This window comes from Myzus persicae, unplaced genomic scaffold, assembly GCF_001856785.1.
Source record: "Myzus persicae strain clone G006 unplaced genomic scaffold, MPER_G0061.0, whole genome shotgun sequence".
NCBI lineage: Eukaryota > Metazoa > Arthropoda > Insecta > Hemiptera > Aphididae > Myzus > Myzus persicae.
This window is the reverse complement of record NW_019100767.1, coordinates 1-22,546: the sequence shown is the minus strand read 5'-3', so window position 1 is coordinate 22,546 and position 22,546 is coordinate 1. Positions and strand designations below refer to the sequence as shown.

The 22,546-nt window shown below is 32.1% G+C and overlaps 4 protein-coding genes and 1 pseudogene across 4 annotated transcripts in view; 2 read left to right on the top strand and 3 right to left on the bottom strand.

Annotated features, from left to right (window-relative positions):
• LOC111042852 overlaps positions 1–169 on the top strand; it is a 1,097-nt gene extending 928 nt beyond the window's left edge. The window contains exon 3 of the mRNA XM_022327553.1: positions 23–169. Within this exon, the coding sequence (XP_022183245.1) occupies positions 23–169 (147 nt within the window). The remainder of the gene's footprint in view (positions 1–22) is intronic.
• Positions 170–266: 97 nt separating this feature from the next.
• LOC111042851 lies at positions 267–1,253 on the bottom strand. The gene has a single exon (XM_022327552.1). It carries the CDS (start codon positions 1,251–1,253, stop codon positions 267–269), a length of 987 nt encoding a protein of 328 aa, XP_022183244.1.
• Positions 1,254–7,663: 6,410 nt separating this feature from the next.
• LOC111042849 lies at positions 7,664–8,736 on the bottom strand. Its single transcript, XM_022327551.1, has 3 exons — positions 8,463–8,736; positions 8,064–8,390; positions 7,664–7,821 (listed from the first exon to the last, which is right to left on the bottom strand). Exons 1-3 carry the CDS (start codon positions 8,734–8,736, stop codon positions 7,664–7,666), a joined length of 759 nt encoding a protein of 252 aa, XP_022183243.1.
• Positions 8,737–8,782: 46 nt separating this feature from the next.
• Positions 8,783–9,329, bottom strand: LOC111042848 (annotated as a pseudogene).
• Positions 9,330–21,970: 12,641 nt separating this feature from the next.
• Positions 21,971–22,539, top strand: LOC111042853 (the record flags this gene model as incomplete). The annotated part of the gene is made up of 2 exons (XM_022327554.1): positions 21,971–22,187; positions 22,258–22,539. Coding segments are annotated over exons 1-2 (484 nt in total), but the record flags the coding sequence as incomplete, so codon positions are not given.
• Between the last annotated feature and the right edge of the window lie 7 nt (positions 22,540–22,546).

Below are 22,546 nucleotides of genomic sequence, written 5' to 3'. Positions count from 1 at the left end.
TTTTTTTTTTTTTTTTTTTCAGCCAAACGATTCAATTCACGATCTACTACAATCATTTGATGTTAACGATGGTCCTGATTATTTCAACACGCAACCTCCACATCATCAATTAACGTATGCCACATTCCAAAACCCATTACATGGAATAAAAAGAGCAAACTCTTTTTAACAATTGTATGAATTAATAATTTATGTGAAATAAAAATACATGATATTATATAAAAAGTATTTTTTAATTTATTAATATTAAGTTTTATAATCAATATTTACAATGTTCTTACTTCACCATTAAATGGATTGTAAGTTATAATTTGATCGTGCAATATCAAACAATATGCTGAAGTCGATGGTGGAAACGCTTCTTCGGTCTCGATTTCAATCCTAAGGTCGACAGTCGAAGTTTTTACATTATCATTTTGTCTGCTCATATCAACAACGATAATTGGTGATAGTTTTTTGAAATCCGATCGGCTCAATAGAGGTGTAACATTATCACGAGCGTAGTATGATTTCTGGAACTCTGCATATGCACGGTATAGTGTAGCCGTCTTGTTCTTTGTAAAGTCACTTTGGAAGTCCTCGTAGGGGAATACTTCGGAATTTAAATAAACCTTCAAGTTTTTGATTTTACAATGATCAAAATATGACATTGCTTTACTCATACTGTTTTTCCTATCGGTCTGAAATCCGATTATAGCATACCGTGGTTTTTCTAATTTGTTCGATGTTTTTACTTTCCATGAATGTGAAGTGTTTTGAGGTATAAACGGATATTCACACAACTCCCATGATCTAAACGCACATTTTAGAGGTTTCTGTTGGTTCACTACTTTCAACAGCTGTATTTTTTCCTTATCGCTAACCTTGACTATAGGCATTCTCCACAATATTTTGGTGACGTTTATTTTAACGTCTTTCAGTTTAAGCGCCTCTGTAACAAGTTCATTATTTTTGTATTGCTTAACCGCATTTATATCTAATGACGCCCTATTTAATATCAGTTGTTGATTGCAGTTTATTAAAATACGTTTATAGTCTTCGCAAAAACCAAACAAATCTTTGAGGTTAATACACCCGTTAAACATACCGCTATCGATAAAGTCATTATTAACATTTTTAATATCATCACCCCAAGCAGCGTTATGGTGTGAAACAATGTCCGACTTATTATACGAGCAATATCCCTTCAATGTTGTAGTTATACCAGGGTTGGCGAGTTTCTGAATTTGAATCCCATTCAACTCGTATTTCATTTCAGAGAAAAGAAATGCAAGCCCATTGTTTATAAATCTAACGTCGTCTATTATTTCAACAGGTTTAGTTATTATCCCCTCGATATAGATATAACTTTCACACGGTAAAGTATACGACTCTGTGTTATGTAAAGCAATACGCACTTCATCGTTGTTGGAGAGGGCAGATGTTGAATAAGGGAGAAAAGAATGATAGTCAATTTGAGTTATCCTACAATCGTCGACATATCCAGCCGATACATTCAATTACATATCGTCCATATTAAACAGCGTTTAACGAGTGAAGAAAAGCCAAATTTTCAGCTGTTAGGCTACCCCCCACTTTATTGTATCTCAATTTATTTTTTTTCTTTAGAGTTGTTGACTTGATAATGTCACTAACACGACTACGAGGTTTTTCATATACCCGACTATTTATATTATAAAACTGTATACCCATTTTATTACAGGTCCTTAATTAATAATCGTATTGATACTGGTTCTCCGCGTAGGTCGATTAACTCGCTATCCTGATTTTTTAAAGTTATCTCTGCATGCGTAATAGATGTGCAATTGATAGAATAAAAAACCAAATGTGTTGGAATCTCTATCACTTTATAACCAGGGGGTACATTTGGATAAAACTCGTGTATTGTATGACACTGCTTCCCGTTGTTGAATGAGCCCATAACTAAGTTTGATTCGATATATATACAGTTTGTTTTTGTAATATTCACCAACTTATCCGATTGATGTTTAACATTAGCTTCGTATACACGTTTTTCAAAACCTAACAGTTCACCTATATTATTAGGCATAGATAAATCTATAGATTCACTACATAACATTTCACATTTCAAAGTGTTATTATTCCCCTTTAATTCAAACGATATCTTTGAATCAGTTAATATATGTTTTATAACCGCCTCGATTTCACTCAATTCATAAGAACCTGTGGGTAATGAGTAAATTTGACGGGCTGAACGATCCATATCATTTTTATTTATAAAACCTATTTGATCACACTTACTATTTATATTAGGAATAGAATTGTTTGTTTGAAATCCTAATAGGCAAATCTTAGCATTTTTACTGACTTCTATCGGTGGGAAAAAGTCACATGATAATTCGCTGGAGTTCCCGTTCAACGTTATAGTGTACATGATAAAAATCGTAGACACAAATGACCACAGTTTGTTGTATTGTATTTCTGATGTTTATCGTAATTGTATTCGATATTACAACCGTTGAAATATTTCTGTAATTCTAGTGGTGGAGGTAAATTTCCAAAGCTATCATAGTATTTAACTTGTTTACCGATTTTTTTATACGCTACCCAATGAGTTCCTTCACCCTTCTCGATATCCAAATTAACTATAGCCGACTCTTGATGTTTATAATGTAAAGGCAACTTGTCTCTGGAAAATACTCCAATGAAATGAGGTATTTTCAGCAAGTCAATGTATTTTATAATCTCATAATCATACAATGCTCTATTGGGTAACGTAGCAATTAGTTTTTTGTCGGTTTTCTAGATTTCTTCACCACCGAACCACCTTTGTAAGGTGTAAGGTATAAACCTTTACCTTTTACGATTTCATAAGAACCCCCCTTGTATGGTGTGAGGTATAAACCCTTACCTAAATGAATAGGAGTGTTTTTATCGGATTTTAAATCATTCATGACTTTTACTATATTTCCAATACCACCAGTAAGCGCACCTAATGCGGATAAACCAGCAAATATAGGTATCAATGGTAAAATCCCTCCTTTTTTCGGAATCGGTATAACTCTAGGAGTTTTAGTTCTCTTAGTTTTCGATTTTTTAGCCGCTGTCAGGCAAGTTCTTATCAGTTTAGTTACATTATTTTCTTTCATTTTATTTTTGATTGAGTTTTTAGCAGCCATAACCATTCGTTTGAATCCACAACCTGCTCCCATCTTACGTTTAACTTTCATAGCTGTAGTAACCAACCAGGAAGCAGCTTTTTCTTTAATACCACTGTTTTTAGATTTAAACACCTCCCAAGCTTGATTTTCTAATATTTCATCAGCCCTATGTCTATCAGTTAGTGAATTAATCCTATCATAAGCGATATCGTGAGCTCTAGCCAACTCGTCCAAGCTGTTTACTCCTCGATCACCGCGTGCTAGCCTTTCTTTTAATTTCGTTCCAGGACCAGCAAACCTGGAAATAGTTATATTTTAAATTGGGGTTGATCTAATAATATAGTGTAGTGACTTACCTATAACCAGGTAAATGTAGTTCTACAGGTAAATGGTTTATTACCGAGTTGACAAGGCTGGAACCCTTATTACTGTTTCGTTTACGAACGTGAGACATCGTGTGACGCTATCATAGACAGTACATCTATATATATAGGGGGTAAATGAAAATGCGTTTTATCGAGCAAGAGAAAAAACTTCGAATTTACAACATTGATACCCCCGATACAATACAATTTAAACACGGTGAGCTATTCCCGAATACAATTAGATCGTTAGTGCTTGGAAGCTCGGGGTGTGGAAAAACGAATTTGATATACTTTCTACTTGTCGATGAAAACGGGCTTCGATTTGAAAACGTTTACATATACTCGAAAACCCTAGAACAACCGAAATATAAATTACTGAAACGTATAATTGATGGTATTGATGGAGTTAAACTGTTTACATTTTTCGAGAATGACAAAGTCATCACACCTGAAAAAGTATTACCAAACTCTATATTTATCATGGACGATGTTATCGGGGAACAGCAAGGTGTTATTAGGGAATATTTTTCCAGAGGGAGGCATAATAAAGTAGATATATTCTATCTAGCTCAGAGTTATTCAAAAGTACCTAAACAACTGATACGTGACAACGCTAATTTAATTATACTGTTCAAGCAAGACGAAACTAATTTAAAACATGTATATAATGAACACTGTTCCGGTGATATGTCATATATTCAATTCAAACAATTTTGTACAATGTGCTGGAACCGTGATAGGTTTGCATTTGTAGTTATTTGTAAAGACAGTGAACGTGATAGTGGACGCTATCGATTCGGGTTTGATACCTATGTGGTTATATAAGTCAGTGTATATAACAGAAAATATCATTTAAAACGCAGTCATGAAAGAGGACAGTAATATATTAGAGGAGTTGGTACGGGCTAAGGAGAGTATAAAACGTAAATATACTACGCTAAAAACTGGTGAAGCTAACGTTCAACAGTTAATGGCACAGACATTCAAACCAATTATAGATCCTTTGACTAAAATATCGAATACACGTGATTTATACACCAATCAAACTAGGAAAGTCGATGTTGGAATAGATTCTGAAATTATCAATACTGATGAGGCTAGTTATGATAACTATCAGTTGGAAATTGAAAATTTGTTTCAATCAAAGGATATAGATAGAACATACGGACCGAAAAAACTCGCAAACGACGATATCACCTTGGGCGATAAAGAAGTGAAATTCACTCAAAACATAATACTTATCGATGGGGCTACTTATCCAACAACCTCGGGTCTAATTCAACTATTATTTTTAAAAAATCCTTTTATCTATACGGATAACGATTTAAAGGTATATAAATCGATATTAATCCAAACGTCAGCGTATTTAACTGCAGGTGGTTTAAAAATTAGGAATACTACTTGTAAAAAATATAAAAATATAATAAGTAAACTTTTCCCGACTGTTGGTGGTGGTGGTGGGGTGTCTATGAAAGTACAGAAAAACAACTTAGTGTATTGGAACGATCCCAACGAATTGGTTGACAGACTTCGATTACTTCTAGCGTCAAAGTCAGCTGGTAATACAGGTGTTTCCAACGAAATAATATCTATTTTCGAGGAATTACACGAGGCAGGGTTAATTAAACGAATTCCAAATGTCTAAACGTGAAATTGCTATTGAACTTCACAAGCCGGCAAGGAAAAATTTCACGAGGCGTAGAGTTAACGTATATGGAAAAAATGATTTGTGGCAAGCTGACTTGGTTGAAATGATACCATATTCGAGGAAAAACAAAGGCTACAAGTATATTTTATGCGTAATTGATTGTTTTACCAAATTTGCATGGGCTGTACCGTTGAAAACAAAAACAGGTAAAGAAGTTACTAGTGTTATGTCTAAAATATTACACGATCGCTCGCCAAAACTTTTGCAATTGGATAACGGTAAAGAATTTTATAACAATACATTCGATGAGTTGATGGATAAATATAACATACACAAATATTCTACATACAGTATCATGAAAGCTTGTATTGTTGAACGTTTCAATCGTACGTTAAAAGAAAAAATGTTTAGAGAGTTTACTGCGCGAGGCTCTCACGAATGGATTTCTATTCTACCGAAGTTGCTCGAAGAATATAATAATTCGAAGCACAGAACTATTGGAATGACACCGATACAAGCAGATACCGACCCCCTTACGGTGAAAATAAAGCAGCGTGAAATTAATAATGTAAAAATTAAGTTCAAAGTTGGTGATAACGTGAGGATTAGCACCCAAAAAGGGGTGTTTACAAAAGGTTATTTACCCAGCTGGTCTACGGAAATATTCGAGGTTATCAAAATAAATAAAACACTACCCGTTACTTATCAGTTGCAAGATTATACGGGGAAACCGATTGCAGGTTGTTTTTATTCCGAGGAAATACACAAGACTAACCACCGAAATGAATATTTAATCGAGCGAATTTTACGTAGAAAGGGTAATCAAGTGTTCGTAAAGTGGTTGGGGTTTGATGCGTCACATAATAGTTGGTTGAAAGCTAGTGACCTTAAATTGTGATAACCTATCTCAGTAGTTTAATACAATTCATAGGGGTAACATGCAGTTTATCGATTATGGATATTTTCAATAACTCGCTCGACGGACGTAGAAAAAATACAATTTCACACATTCATTCGAGTAATAAAACAATTTTATACGATGTAAAAGTACTGAAGGTAGAAATAGATGGATTGAAAAGTAATATTATAGATATCGAAGTGAAATTAAAATTAAGAGAAAATGATATACACGAATGTAATAAGTCTTTATTAAACCTCGAGAGCCGTGTTTCGGAACTATTCAATAGGTATGCGGAAATTAGCACAATAATAACTATAACTCGAAATGATGTCGCTCGTTTAAATGATATAGTAGGCTATATAACCGGAGAATTCCATGAAAATTCCCTATCGAATCACGGTGCCTATATTTCAGAGTTACATACACGTGTGAAAAATATTGAAGAAAATTATATGAAGAAAAATTAATTGTTTACACTCGATGACCTTATGGATGTGCCCTCCACACATAAAAGTGGGGTTAATTACACTACAGGTGCTTGAAAACTCACTTCAGTAGTATAATACAATTCGTTAGGACAACATGTATATTGATTATGGATATTTTCAATAACTCGCTCGACGGACGTAGGAAAAATACTATTTCACGTATTCAATTGAGTAACAAAACGATTCTATACGATACAAAGCTACTACAGTCGGAAATAGGTACTCTGAAAGGTGAAATCACAGACCTACAATTAAAGATGAAATCGTTGGAAGGTGATATTCGGCAAAGTACAAAATCTCTATTGGAGTCGGAAAGTCGTATCAGAAAACCTTTATCGGATCTAGCGTCGTTTATTTCAGTCCTGGAAAAACGTTTGAAAACCATCGAAGATAGTTATAATATTTAAGAATAAAAGTTAATTGAAAATAATGTCGGCTATCGCTGACATTCAGTGCGTTCTCGGAGCTGACAATAAATATATGATAAAAGAAATGTCTGTAGTAGACACGGAATCTTGGGCGTGCCAACACTGGATTTTTAAGAATTCAAGCTCTAAACAGGACAACAAGAGTCGAAAAACGAATAGATGGCTTGAATGTAACTATCATCAACTATCTCTGGAGTACGGTGATGTCGAGTACGAGGAACTCGGTCGGATATTGAATTCACTGAAATTCGATTGCATTTACGTGAAGGGTGAGCAGAAAAAACAACTTCTTATGGAATATATTCCACACGTTGCACTCATCAATATTGAAGACTTGGGTTGTCCTCGATTGGATCAAATATGTGGCGGTGATGGGACTCTACCCTGCTGTATTTATCACATAGAATTCAACCCCAAACAATGTACATTTTACAAAGTTTTCACCATACGTAAATGGTTTATAAATAATTCTTAAATCGTATAATACAAGGCATGGTGCTGCACGGCACGGCACGACACGGCGCGGCACGGCACGGTCACTCTCAGCAGACGTATCAGCTCAACACGGATTTAGTTTAATATCGATACATACACTTTTCACTATACTTTATACCATATGTATTTAATAATAATAAACATAACACTATTATATAACAATGAATTTTTTTTTTTATTATTTACATAACTCTATAAAATACAATATATATAATATCACACCATACGTAATTTGTAATGACCATATGCAAGTGTATGTATCCGATCCTCGCTAACAACTCGTTTGTCGTCGAAACGATTAAGCGTCTTTTTTAACGACTTAATCGTTTTGACTTGATGTTTAAACGAGCGGATGGACATATTCACTCTATATGGTGTATATGGAGTGTAGGGTGGTAGTTGAATCGTAGAAGATTGATTATCGTCTGTGGTGGCGGTAGCATTCTGATGACGGATTGGAAACCTAAAAGTGCATTCCTCTTCATTTCTCTATCTTTCCACTCCACATCGTCACCACCACCGAAGTTGTAATCAACATCATCATCATCGGTGAAAACATCCTCATTAACCTTATCCTCCCCACCATTATCAACATTATCATCATCATCATCATCATCATCATTATTATCGTTCTCAAACAGACAACGTTTATGATCATCCAAGGTAAGGTGGTTACGGACTACATGTCCTCGAATACCTTTAGCCACAATCGCCTCCCACCCAGCGATTTTGTATGAGTATGACTTTGCTCGGAGTGCTACGAATTCAGACATCACTCTACCCTCTGTCTCGTCCTTGAACAATCCTGGTATCCTTGCACGGGTACCTACATAACACGGATGATCTCTAGGAAGATTTGACGTATCCATACGATTTAGGAGGATTGGATTATCAATAGCATCTTTATAAAAATCCTCAGTCGTTATCCGATATACCAGTGAATCTGTAACAGTGTAATTATTGTAATAATCATCTTGTATTATGATAATTATTATTCTGGGTTATATATAGGTACCTGTATCTGTATACATCAACCTAATTTTATCATTATAATGTCGCTGCATGACGTTATAATGATAGTCATACATTAATGTTTTACTAATTTCCAACACTGCGAATCCGATGTATATCGGTTTATCGAATTTAATAACTTTGTTTTCTAATGAGACTGCTGTCAGGTTATTGTTGTATTGCGTACAGTGTTTAAATGTATGACGGTTAATCAACTTCCTCATCGTTTTAGGAGATGACACGAGTCTCAAATCAATTCTCCGTCTAACACATTCCATTGTCTTACCTTTATAATAATAATAATAATAATAATAACAATGTTAGTTACAAGTGATTAATAAATATATTGTTTATATATTTACCGAATACAGCATTGTTCATCAGTTTATAGAACTCCTTCTCGAAATTATTAGTAGCCATCTTTCGCATCTCTGTATTCAACTCGATATACTGAGTTAACCAAGGCGACTGCTTAAATTCCAACACCCTATGTACCTACAAATAAATAATGTGTTAGACTACTAGCGTGTGACTGAAATTAATAATAAGATAAAAATGTAATTAATACATCTTACCTTATCAACGACTAATCCATTTTCTATCGCTTGTTTCAAATTGAGATAATTTACAATATATCGTTGTTTCCCCTCGAGTGTAGCCATTAGTTTACACACCTTCGACCCGGGTGGTGTATTACTTCGTGGGAGAAACGGTAAGTCATTATGTTTTTCATGTAAGCTATCTGGGTTATGTCTACATCAAAGACACACCCCATTTCAGACGTCTCATTCATACCATCCAATAGCTTTAGTGATTGATCCATATCACCATCCCACCACTTGAATCCTCCATACGGCATATATTGGCTCATAGCCCACCCGTAAAGGTTGTTACCTATAATAATTAAAAATAATAAAGCTCCTCCTCCTGTGGAATACTTTAATAAAAATAAATAATTACAATCTTGGTACACAAGCCATGATGGTGGTGCTCCACTATCATACCCCTCCGTTTTCGGGTTGTTCGCTTTGCAATAACGTTCGCTGGCTTGCACTAACCCTCCTCTTATTCCGTTCTCCATCATCAAAATCATATCGTAATCTGTTAATAACTCTAACGATATTGAGGTATATTTCAACATACAGTCGAATGTGAATCCGGGTGCAGTGAAATAGTACGCTGGATCGAGATTATACGTTTTCATACATATATCACGGAAATTTTCAAAAATGTCCGCAAGTAGAAGTACATCGATTTTTAAATATAAATCACTGTAGTCGCCGAGTGATGTACAATTAAAGTGATCCCACACCTTTGTAGCGTGACTGTAGTCCTCCTCATTGACATGTGTTTCCGTTAAAGCGCTGTAGAAATCAAACTTTGATGGAAGGGTGGATTCCTCGAGTTTAGACCATTTATCACAATATTCATATGGGAACACTCCCTTCCGTGTGACTAGGGGCATATCCATAGGTTGAAACAATTTGGCGGTCTCTCGAAACTTTTCCAGATCGCTTGTGGTGAGGTTCTCCGCTAGAGACTCAAGGCTTGAAGCCATAAACCTACATGAATCTAAAAACCTTATAGTGAAGTCATCATTCACACGTTTGGAGAAAGATACGTAGTTCTCCTCACTATTCGGTGTTAAGGATATCGTGTTAGTGTCATAACCGAGTTCTGTGACAATGAAATGTGCATCATATGCAGACAAGTTGTGCATAAAGCAGGGTACGAAGTCAACTGTCTTGAGATTTAAATTACACTTGGTGCATAACGTATATCTAAAAAGACCTGTGAGATGATTGTGATCCGCTACTTTAATCATTTTTCCACCGAATGGTGTTTTGCAGAAATCGCATTCACTCTTAGCATTATGTATCCGCCGCTGTTCTTCAGTCATCACAATCGGTACGTTGGTTGATTTCAACAACTTACTCAGTCTATCGGCAATCGTAACCAAATTAGTCACGAAATCCTTGGCCACAGTGTTCTCTGACTCTGATCCTCGGAAAATAACTGGAGTCTGTGGAATGTTGTATCGTTCCAAGAGTTCCAACGGTACGTCATCTGATGCCTTCACGAGGAGCCCATAGCTCATTGGGGTATGTGTATGTACACCCTTCGTATTTCCCCCCAAGTGCTCAGTATTTTTCTCAAGAAGATCCTCAAAATCGGCATATATTACGAAAGGTACCCGTTGAGCTTTCTCCCACGCCTTAAATTTAAGTGTAGCTCCTTCAGGGGGTAAAATCGGAAATATTGCTTTATTAAGTCCACATATTTTCATATGTTGCTCGAGCGCAGCTTTCCCGGATAATCTACATTTTTTAATTTGCTCATCGAACCCAGTAAAACATCTTTTGCATATACAAAGACGACCCTTATGTAATGTTTTTTGTCTCCTTACTAGTCTCGAAAAATTCGAAATATATGTATAGTGCGACTGTTCACCACGTTCAAGCACTAAAAGATCAAAATGATTTGTTTTTTCTGAATCGATAACTCTTAATGGGTATACTACATGTTGCATTGTAGATTTCACGAATTTCAAACCATATACATTTACTGTCGTGTCATCATTACGTTTTTCAAATATCGGAATTTCTGAAATGGGGGCAGGGAAGCTTAAGCCTGAAAAATCATACCGATGCTCCTCGTTAAAGTAATTTATATCAACCCTACAACGGTTATTCCCACTAGCGTGTCGTGCTAAAATCGCCCACTTGAAGCAACACTCGTCAATATTTTTCGGGTTGATAACACCCTTTTTTTTAGAGATACTCTCCGGGAGTGGTATATATGATGAGCCACCCATAGGAGTATACTCGTATACGCCCAACAATATACCATCAATCGAAGCTAACGTAAATCCACTTCCTTTCCTCATATACACATCTTCCTCAGCTAATAATATTGCGAAATCATCATCCACCAGGGTACTTATATCGCTATATGAATAAAGCTCTCTTGCTGATGTTTTAAACGATCGATTCTCGGAGGGTAACTCTTTATGTGAATAAGTTGCCTCCAACTTTAAATTATATTTAATTGGTTTAATACAAGCAAAATTATTAAGTTTTCTAACTAGTTCAGGTTTTAATGAGCTGAGAAAAGTTTGATATCCTATCATATTCTCAACATTACTCCTATAATACCAAACAGTTGTTCGATCTAGCGAGGAGTCGATTTCATTAAAACCCGGTGTATTACCTAGCCCCATACGAGTTTTCTTAAGTTTAATTTTGTTATGTTGAGCATTTTTATTCCTCCGTTTACCCGTAGAACTATGAGTGATGAGATCTTGTGGTGTAGGTTGACTAACCACTTTCGATGTATGTGACGTGGAACCTATTATTAATAATAACGATAATATTAATATCATTATTCTAATATAGTGTAATATAATTATTATTCACCTGATGATAGTTGCATGATTGTATTACCCATTGCTAAATTATACTCTGCACTATATTTAATAAAACCTATTGAAAAAAAAAAATAATATGATTATAGTATCAGAGGTATGTCATTATGTGATAATATTTACATAATTAGTTTAAACTAGTGAATAATTTATCAGTGGTAATATTTACTATTTTCATTATATAATTTCATATTCATATAGTTTTTATACTATTTTATAGAACCGTATGTTAGTGAATAATTCTTAATTGATGATATAAACTAACTATGGAATATTCATTTTAAATAACTAAATTAAACTAAGATATTACTATTATATTTATATAATATTATACTATTTTATAGAAACGTATATTAGTGAATAATTCTTGATTGTTAAAATAAACTAGCTAGGATATTGTTACTCGAATTATTATTAATATTAGAATTTTTTCAAATTATTTTAAAATAAAATACATACCATGTTTTTTCTGCACGTGGTCAACGAGATGATCTCGACGAGTGAACATTTGTTGGCATTCGAGACATGGAAATTTAATCTGATCGTGAGATTTTGTATGTCTCAACATACTAGACTTTGCGGTGAAAACTTTAGCACAAACACCACACTTGAACATTTTTTACTAATATGTAATAAACACTAGACTAAGAACAATAGTAAAACCTGTTTTCAAGAGCTTGAAGAACAGAATGACTCCTTTAAGTAAAATCAGATCTCTTATATATGATATTTCTTAACTCCCTATTAGGACGTGTGAAAAATTTCTATTTTTCATAATATATATCATAACATATTAAATATCTATATTTAAGATATTATAAAACTTATTCCATCATGTTAATATTAATGTAATTGTTTTAATGAGTTTTGTTTGAATGTGTAAACAGAAAAAATACTAGCTAATATTATTGTTGTTGGTAATGACATTTGAACGCCACTATACACATTTATATTGAAATATAAGAACGAGTATGATTTATTAAGCTTGTTTAGTAAAAGTTAAAAATCATTAAAGTGAAACTAATAAAATTTTACATTTACACTATCTCATTAGTTAATAGTTTTGTTTACTACACACAAATCATTAAACAGTAATTGAAATTTGTATACTTTCATATTTCACAATATCATATTTTAACTGATGGTTAATTTATTCTTACATAATATTCCAATCATATTATACTTTAAACGTTATTATTTAATTTACTTATTCAATACTTATCAAGATATAATTTTTTTTATGAAATGGGGGGGGGGTATGTATAGATGGTTAGGTATGTACGTGATGGTCATGGATGAGAGGGGGAGGGGAAGGGCACTGCCGGGCATTGCCGGGCGCGTACGCGATAGACTATAGGGCAGGCGGGTTAATGGGTTTTACGGGATTTGCGGGGGACCCAGAACACCCTAAAACATACTACTTGATATATATTTAATATTTGAAAATATTCTTATATTTGCGGAGTTGCTTCAAATTTGAAGCGTACTTAATTTTTGGCTTTTGGTAAATTTCTTTTTTGTCTCTTGTTTTCTATTCTGATGTAGAAACAATTTAAATAATAGAGATTGAAAATGTTATTTTCAACTTGAAATTTTCGGATAACAATATTTCTCATACTTAAATGAAGAAGTTATGAACAACATAAACCTTTGACAATAATTGACGATACGAGGAAATTCTATAAGTGTAAATGTTGAAAACTTTTGATAATTTAAAATTATTACTGCCTGTTTTCTGAACAGTGAAGTAAGGGTTTGCACAACCTCGAAAACGCCAAGGTAGCTTCATAGGTAGGGGATTTCCATCTGTGAGTTCCAATTGTGAATATCGTGGTTGATTTTGTTTATACTATAACCAATGGTATCATTTTTAATAACTAGTAACACAGTAATAAGTGGTAGTATTTTAAAATGTTAAGATAATTATAATAATGTATTTTGTCTTAAAGACAGGCTACATCACTGTAATTTTTAGTTTAAGACCGCCTACACAATTAAGAGATGTTGTTACGCCGCCAGTAAGTTGTAACGCTGTTATTATACACAATTAATGTGTATATAGTTGTAGAAGGTCTATGATTATTGTCTGCCGTCTGGTTTTCTTTGGGGTTAGATTGTGGTAAACAGACAATGACGTTTTTGGCCGACCGGTCAGTTCAAACAGTTTGCCGGCGCGGACATATAAGCTGCACTTATAGAAGGAACACGATGACCAGTCGGCAAAATCCGGACATCTCGCCCCTAACCCTTTCTAGTCTCAACGGCAAATCCCATTATTCCATTTTACTATAACGCTACTGCAAAAAGTTTCACTCTTCAAAAACAAAAATATATACGTACGTGGAGTCACTACAAAAAATTTAAATAGTAATTAAAAATTTCATAATAATAACTAACTATATAAAATCAAATATAAAATATTTAATACAGGGACTTTTATTTTAAAATTGAATTATCACTATCACTTTTCAATTATTTTACAGTTAAACTAATTGTAAATCATTAAAATAAGTTGGGTGGATAATCTTCATTGTTAGGTTATACTAACTATTTATAACCTCCATGTTTAACCAAAAACGCAATTTCTTAAAAGCATACCTACTTGAAATAAATACAAAATAAGGGCTGCGATTTTATTGTCTCAAATGAAAATTATATATCGAAAAATAATGATACGAGAAAAACGGGTAGACTAGTTATGATAGTTTTTACGTTAAAAGTATCTTGCTTATGCACGAGTTTAATTTGGGTGATGTTTTATTATTGCGAAAATGACAGCGATTCCTATGAAATATTATGACCATAAATTTGCAATAATGCAATACAATAAAAAAAACACACTAACCAAGGAATTTAATGAATTTAAAATATAAATAGTTTTATGCGTGTTTAATTAATTGGCTTAAAATTAGTAACACACAGAAAATAAACATAGCAATTCATGTTACTATTATCATCAATAAACCATTAAAAATAATATTTAGTCAGAAACTAAACAATTTAAAGGTAAGTTCTATACATAATAACTTCGATGTTAAAAAATAAATTAATAACTCTTACTTGTACGTACTGTAGACAATAATGTTTAACTAGTTAAAATAGATGATATTCATTGTAATGGAGCACATTAAAGTGTAACTACTCGTATAATTATCGTCCAATACAAAACAAACCTTTTTATTACCACCAATGGTAATAATCATAGTATATATTTATGTACATTATGTATTTAATGTAAAAAAAAATTGAAAATATCGAAAATACATTTAAAACCGGTAACAATTTAAATTTGTATGAACTTACATGTACTTACTGTAAATAATTATGTTTAATTAATTAAAATAGATTAAAATATATAGTATATCGGCAGATGTATACAGTATACATCATGATTACTTTAAAAATAAATTTTCCTGAGTGTCATAAACTGTTTTTCCAAACTTAAATAATTAATTAATTATATTCAATATGGTATAGTAAATCAAACAAATAAATAAAAACTAGGCTTTTGAAAATTTTGAACGACATAAGGGTTCCGTACAACTACAGTTTTAAGTGATTGTGAACAAGGCTAATCAGTATAGCCACTTTTATTAAGACGAGATAGAATGATATTTTGTACTGAAATGATCTATAACAACTAGTTATAATGAATAATATATCACATATGTTACACATTTATAATTATATAATAAAATTGTGAAGCTGTGAAGATCTCACACGTCATTTGTTTCTTCGTTTTTCGTTTGGTGAAAATTCTGGTAAAATAGTTATCTTATGCATTTTAACAGATAAAAATTAATTTTTAGTCATATTATTTGGAGTGAAAGACTCAAGATACACCTGCCAGAAAAAGTAGGTACAACTATCAAAAATTGAACACCTATTTTTTTTTTACACGTATTAAATGTTGAATATTAAAATACAAAATATCGTGGATTGAAAGAGAGTCAAAAAGTCAAGTCATTTATGTATAACTCGTCCGAAGACAATCATTTTAATATGATATATATACCTATATATTATATGATGTAATATGATAATAAAATAAAAGAATTTAATGTTAAGTTAGACTTGGGTGGAATAATTTCCTAAGTACCTAGACAACAATTTATTATGTGTCATCTGGTCATTCAAGGAAACATTATAATAATTGGCATGCAAATATAGCAATAAACATATAATATATACTCACAAATATCGGCTGCAAAAAAATAGTTACAATATGAAATTTATTGTTGTATTCCATGTGATTGACTCTTCGAGTTTTCTCTATCGCTTATGAAAATGAATGAATTCTGATGTGTGGTTATTAAAAATATTGATTATGTGCATATTTAAAGAAGGGGGTTAGTGGATGTCGCTCTGCCGTACATTATGTGTCGGTGTTAAGTTGGTGTAATGGATTGTATTTAATTTGAATTGAATGATATCATATGATTATATTAAGAAAATGATTCTGAGCGGAGACTGCATATCAGTCTAGGATAAATTATATTGTTATTACTTATTATTAATATGGTCTATCCGGTAAGTTCAATGAATATTATTCTTAAATTATCAGTGATGCTTGAAAAATAACATATGTAAAATTGGGCTGTTTTGGAATCGGAATACAACAAATCGATAAACGTTATTCTATATGTGTTAATAGGCAATCTTATCCAAATTGAAAGATTGAAGCTAAAATATACAAAATCATTAATATTATCAATTATCTTGAAGAATCACACAGAAAAATACCTATAATAAATTGAAACAAATAAAAAATATATATACGTACTGATAGTATCTACAAAAGGTTAAATAATTATTAGTAAAAAATATTAATAATGACTACTTATACAGAAGTCAATATAGAATTTTATATTCAGTGACTTCATACAATTAAAACCCACAAAATACGTACCATTAAATATATCTAAATAAAAAAAAAAAATTTTTATTTGTGCTTAATTAATTGTCTTAAAAACTATTAAACATACAAGTTTCAAGTATGAAGTTTCTATTATCACCAACAAATGAACAAACTATCGAAAATAATATTTAGTTGTCAACATAATAACCAATTACAATATACAATTACAAATATATATGATTATGGTTTTATTGTGATTGATATCAATAATAATATAATGTCACATAATCAATTCACATATTTATTTTTATAATAGCAATTTCCTAATAACATAATGGTACCTACCATGTATCTAATCACACAATATAGAAATATTCTAATGTTATGAAGATTAATATAATCAATTTTAATACAACATCTTGATTTGAAACAGAACACTTAACTAAATATTTGCTACTAATCTACAGCTACAGCCAAATTATATGATGGCAATTGAAAAAAAAACATGAAAGAATACATAACAAATTGAAAATACATAGCTATAATTTTTTTTTGTACACTGTGTTCAAATTTGTATGTACTTCATAAAAATAACATCTATTTTTAATTTATATTACAGGTATACAGACAGAACCTAAAAAATAGTAAACACCTAACCTATTACATATTAATAATAAATAAATAATAAGTACCTTCATGCTCTGTAAAAAATGTTTCATAAATTAATAACCATGTACATAAATCTTATGCGGTTGAATTTAAACTGAAAGTAATTCCACTTTTTCCATGTCAAAATTGTTCTTATCAATACATTTATTTTAAATTCATTTTGATCTCTCAATATAGACGTTTTGGTCAAATTATTGTTATAAGATGTCTACTGTGTATAATATTCTCACTCATGACAATTTATTTCGTGAATTTATAAAATTTATTTTAGTCATATCTGAGATTAGAGTTATCAATCCGAATAGATTCGAAGACTACAATTCCAGTGTAGTAGAATAAAAATTAACAAATTTAAAAAGAGCAGGAGTTACCGGGGCTAAGCGGTGAAAGAATAGGGGCGTACCCGGCTTAATAGTCCATAAATTTCAATTCAGATAATAATTATACTACTACTTGATATGGTAATTAGATTACCTTTTAGTTTATATACCGATGTTATAATTAGAAAATATTAAATCCACTTACCTTGTATTGATGTGGATCCTTGTTGTGGTGGTGGTAACGTCTCTGGTTGGTGTGGGTTGATGCGCGTTACTATTACTCTACGATTTTTACGATACTATGTTCTTTTCTCTAAATACAGTGCGTTTACTCTTAACCTTTATGGTGCAATATAACCACGGTTATTTTTTTACTTTAATTACGCTTAGAAAACTTTAATGCAGTGGATGGATCGGAATTAAGGAATAGAATATTAGTCACTATGATTATGTTTCTTTTATTATTTGCACTCTGTGCTTATGTTGGTGTTAGAACACCTTTATAGTGATTTATTTGTCTATTGTGGTCAACGCAGTGCTTTGAGTTCGGGCCTCGATTTTGCCTATATATTTGAGGTTCGGTTTTCTTAAGAGACAAGGAATCACTTGTGGCGTAGTTCCACCTGTTCCAGACTCCTATAATCGAAAACGTAAAACTGCAAATATACTTTGATAGCCCAATGTCCGTTATGAACAATGAGATATCAAGCGGCGCCTATAGTATTGGTCAGGTGCCTATAATAGTGACTAAATGGATCGATTTATTGGGAATATTTCATCTGAGTCCCTAGCCTTTTAATTTGGGAAGAATTGTAAGATGATTTTAATTAAAGATCTCTAAGGCAGTGCAATAAATTTAAACAAGTTTTAATGGCGAAATAATGGCGAGAAATAAACTAATATGAATTCATACCTGGTGTCAGAATAAACGCAACAATTTAATTGATTTCATCAAAAGAGAAAGAAATTAAATCAAAACGAAATTCGCGTTTTCTTGAGACGAGCTGCGTGGACGTGGTGTGCCTCGTTGATTGTGATGATGCACTGCGCCGACACAGTGCATCGTGTGATGCTGCTGCTGGATCCGACGAGCGTGAAGAATAGAGCGAGAGTGAGCGCGGCTGTTGTTAGCGCGTTGTGTATATATATGAGGTCGATTGTTTTATCCCCACTTAATAGTCGTCGCGTTGCCATAGACTGGTTGCGTTTGCCACGTGAATCAGGCGTTCAAATGCTTCTGTTGTTGGATATTGTCGTTGGTCTTTGCATTTGTTACTTTATTTGCAAAGATATGTCTAGCCATGACATGTACCCCTATGTGTTGTCATTTTCCTTAACTTACGTGACATTTTTTTAGCAATGATATTATGAACGGGCGTTGAAATATTGTGTGTATGTGGAGTACGTGCCTTTATTGAAGTAGAATTAAAATGACTGTCATTATGTCTTCCGTGCATATTTTAATGTGCATAGATTCTTGTAAGTTGCCTTTTGGTGAAGTTATATGTGGTATACCTTATTGGCGGTATAAATGTTCATTATGCAACACTTAGCCACTTGGCCTTTGACATGATATTGTATTGTTGCTCTGGATTCGGTAGTGTGTTTCTGCCCGTGCAGAAATTAATATTAAATTGTATATGTACTTGATATGATTTGATGGGCCTTTGAGTGAGCATGTGCAATGTTGGTTACGTCATAACGTGTTGTTGTTCGATATCTTGTTATTGATTAATTCTGTTTATCCGAAGACTGAAGGCGTTCACCAGAAACGGTAATTGGTATGATTTGATAGGCTTTTGAGTGAGTCATAACGTGTTGTTGTTTGATATCTTATCAGTGATTAATTTCATTTATACCCAAATATGGATATTTTTTTTAATGAGCGTCTGTCTGGGAATTTTAATGACTTCCTGTTGTTTTCACGATTATAGGATGAATTATTCGTTTTGAAATACCGATTGCTTAATAATAGTTTTACCGCGTAGTATTTTAATTGCGTTTATTTTTCACACCAGAACATGTCTTCACCTAGCCTTTTCACCCCATACGTTTATTATAATATAAATTATAAATTATAAATTATAAAGCATATTATTTATATATTACACCAGCTATTGCTACAAAATCAATGCAGACTGAAATATTAGGTACAACTATTAAATGAAAAAAGATTGAACGACTCTTTTCTTTTTCCATATATTAAATTTTATATTTTAAAGTTCACAATATTGTTGACTGACAGATAAATGAAGACATCGTTATGAAATGTATCTGAAGATGAATTGAATAGATATAATCTAATGGCATCACTGTAGATTAGGTAAAGTTCGAATTCAGTTAATCAACATATTCAACTATTCAAGAAAAGTTTACAGTTCACATACATCACTTTGAAACTGGATTTAGGAAGTAGGAAACCTTATAAAAGATACTTTTTAAAAGAATTTAAGTACAGATAGACACTGATATTTATTTTTAAGATTTTAAAAATTAAAATACATATTTGATAAATGCTCAGTAAAAAAAGTAATTACAGAGACATTCAAATACCTACTTTAATTTATTTTATAAATACATTTTATTACCTAGTATCTAAACAAAACTGATTTTCATGTGTTACGTCAATTTTATGGAATATTTTACAACTATCATTTGGAGTAACTATCAAAGTATACACATCTAATGTTTTTGTCGAACTTTTAGTATTTTTGGTTGTATCTATTTGCAAGAACAAATTTAAAAAAAAATAAGAAATAATTTATTTTATTTTTGTACGTAAATAAAATGAAAACTTAAGTGAAAAAAGTAAAAACTAAACGAAAAAAGATTTGAACTTAATTAATAGATTTAAATTAGAGATACTTCGAGCTAAAGTATTTAAATTGCTTTTTAATATACTTTTCAATAAGAATTTAAAATACGAATTTGGAACTTCAAAATTATTTGAATACTTTTACTTAAATACCTAGATAAGGATCTAGCGTACTTTAGAAGCCGAATAGAGATAATTACCTACACATTGATTTTCGATTTGTTATCTGGTCATTCGAGAAAAATGGTCAGTAAAAATTCGGCAACTAACATAAATTATACTTACCTAATTCAACTGCACAAAAATACATAATATTCCAAAGTTATTAATAATGCAACATTCTATACAATATGAAATATATAATTGTAACTTGTATTCAATGTATTAAATTTTCTCCACTGCTCAGAAATGAAAATAATTATGAATTCTGATGTATGGATATAAAAATATTGACTATTTGCATATTTAAGAGTGAATATTTAAAAATACCATTAAATATGTGTGTGCTTTTTATTTGAAAGATATTTAATTATTAGTTTGTGAATTCAACTTTTTTTCACTTGTAATATGGAAACGTTATAAATAACAGCGATGAATAATTTCATTGTGAATTTTGCTTTTTTAAAAACAAGTTTCCTACATAAATCGAGGGTACGTATACTGTATTGTTTCGGATCTTCAATGTCTATTTTTAACTTTAATTGTACATTGAAGCTATAATGTACAAGATCATTAAAATTAAAAAATAATCTCGAAATCTCACACAGAATAATAGAATACATTTTAATAAAATAATATAAGATAGGAAATAAAAATACGTACGGGTTGTCTCTACAAATCGTATAATAATAATTTTTATATTATTAATAATAACTACTTATATAAAACTAAAATCAACATATTCAATAGTTGGACTTTAATTATAAAATTGACTGATTAATAGCTTTTTACAGATATGGTTTGAACAAATTCAAATCATAAACAAATTCACATCATAAACATAGGTTAGACATGCATTGTTGGTCATTATAGTATGTTATTACTCATTTTACCAACCCGCAACCATATGTTATGGTGTTAAAAAATTACTAAAATAAAACTACTAAATATACTTCACATAATAAATATCTATTGCATTATCATCATATAAAAATATCCAACTATGTAACCTCAAAAGTTTACTTTTAAGATCACAAAAGTTATAATTATGTCTAATATGGTTTTAAAAATAAACCGAAAGTAATGAAATGAATTATTTTTGAATAACAACTTACCGTTTAATCCATGGGCGTGTGATAATGGTGGTATCACGTGGTTTGGCAGTTCGTATACAGGACCGGGTAATAAGTTATATGATGCGAATAATAAGTTTATTGGATGTTCGTTACCAAAAACTGTAATGGACAAGGTCACGTTTCAACACGATGTGGATTATAACAATATGACCAACCCGACAAAAGATCAAGTATGGGAGGCAGATAAAAAATCAATGTTGGCAGCAATGAATACTACCGATAAATATTATGGTAACATTGCCACAATTGTTGGCCTTGGACTCAAAAACATAGCAGAACGTACACACGAAGCGATTACTGGCAGTAATAGCGCAATAATATATCCACAGTGCGGTCGTGAACAACAAGGTAAGCATGCATTACAATTTCAGTAAATGTGTATAATATAATCTAACTCTGTGACGACGTTTATTTGTAGAACAAAAGGACAACGACGCACAAGGAGCAGAGTCCGAGGGTAATGCAGAACCAGCTGATACCGCCACAACAAAATCAACAAATAACACTGACTCGAGCCGACCATTGCGTACTGATCACCAGCACGTCGATAACTTCGATAATAATTTTTCAACTAGCGGTAATAATATGGAGACACCTACATCGTCGTCCAAGAGGCCTGCTGATTCCCCGGCGGGGTCTTCTTTTAGCAAGAAACCCAATATGGTTTTACCTGGTACTGCTAGCGCCACTGCTTCTGATAGTGATAC

What these genes read in the sequence shown, in the direction of transcription:
- LOC111042851 (XM_022327552.1), bottom strand. Translation starts at nt 1,253, where the DNA reads ATGAAATACGAGTTGAATGGGATTCAAATTCAGAAACTCGCCAACCCT.
- LOC111042849 (XM_022327551.1), bottom strand. Translation starts at nt 8,736, where the DNA reads ATGGAATGTGTTAGACGGAGAATTGATTTGAGACTCGTGTCATCTCCT. An exon ending in GTTGATGTATACAGATACAG is followed by an intron (nt 8,391 to 8,462) that starts GTACCTATATAT and finishes ACACTGTTACAG; the next exon opens with ATTCACTGGTATATCGGATA. An exon ending in TGAGAACGATAATAATGATG is followed by an intron (nt 7,822 to 8,063) that starts ATGATGATGATG and finishes CTCCATATACAC; the next exon opens with CATATAGAGTGAATATGTCC.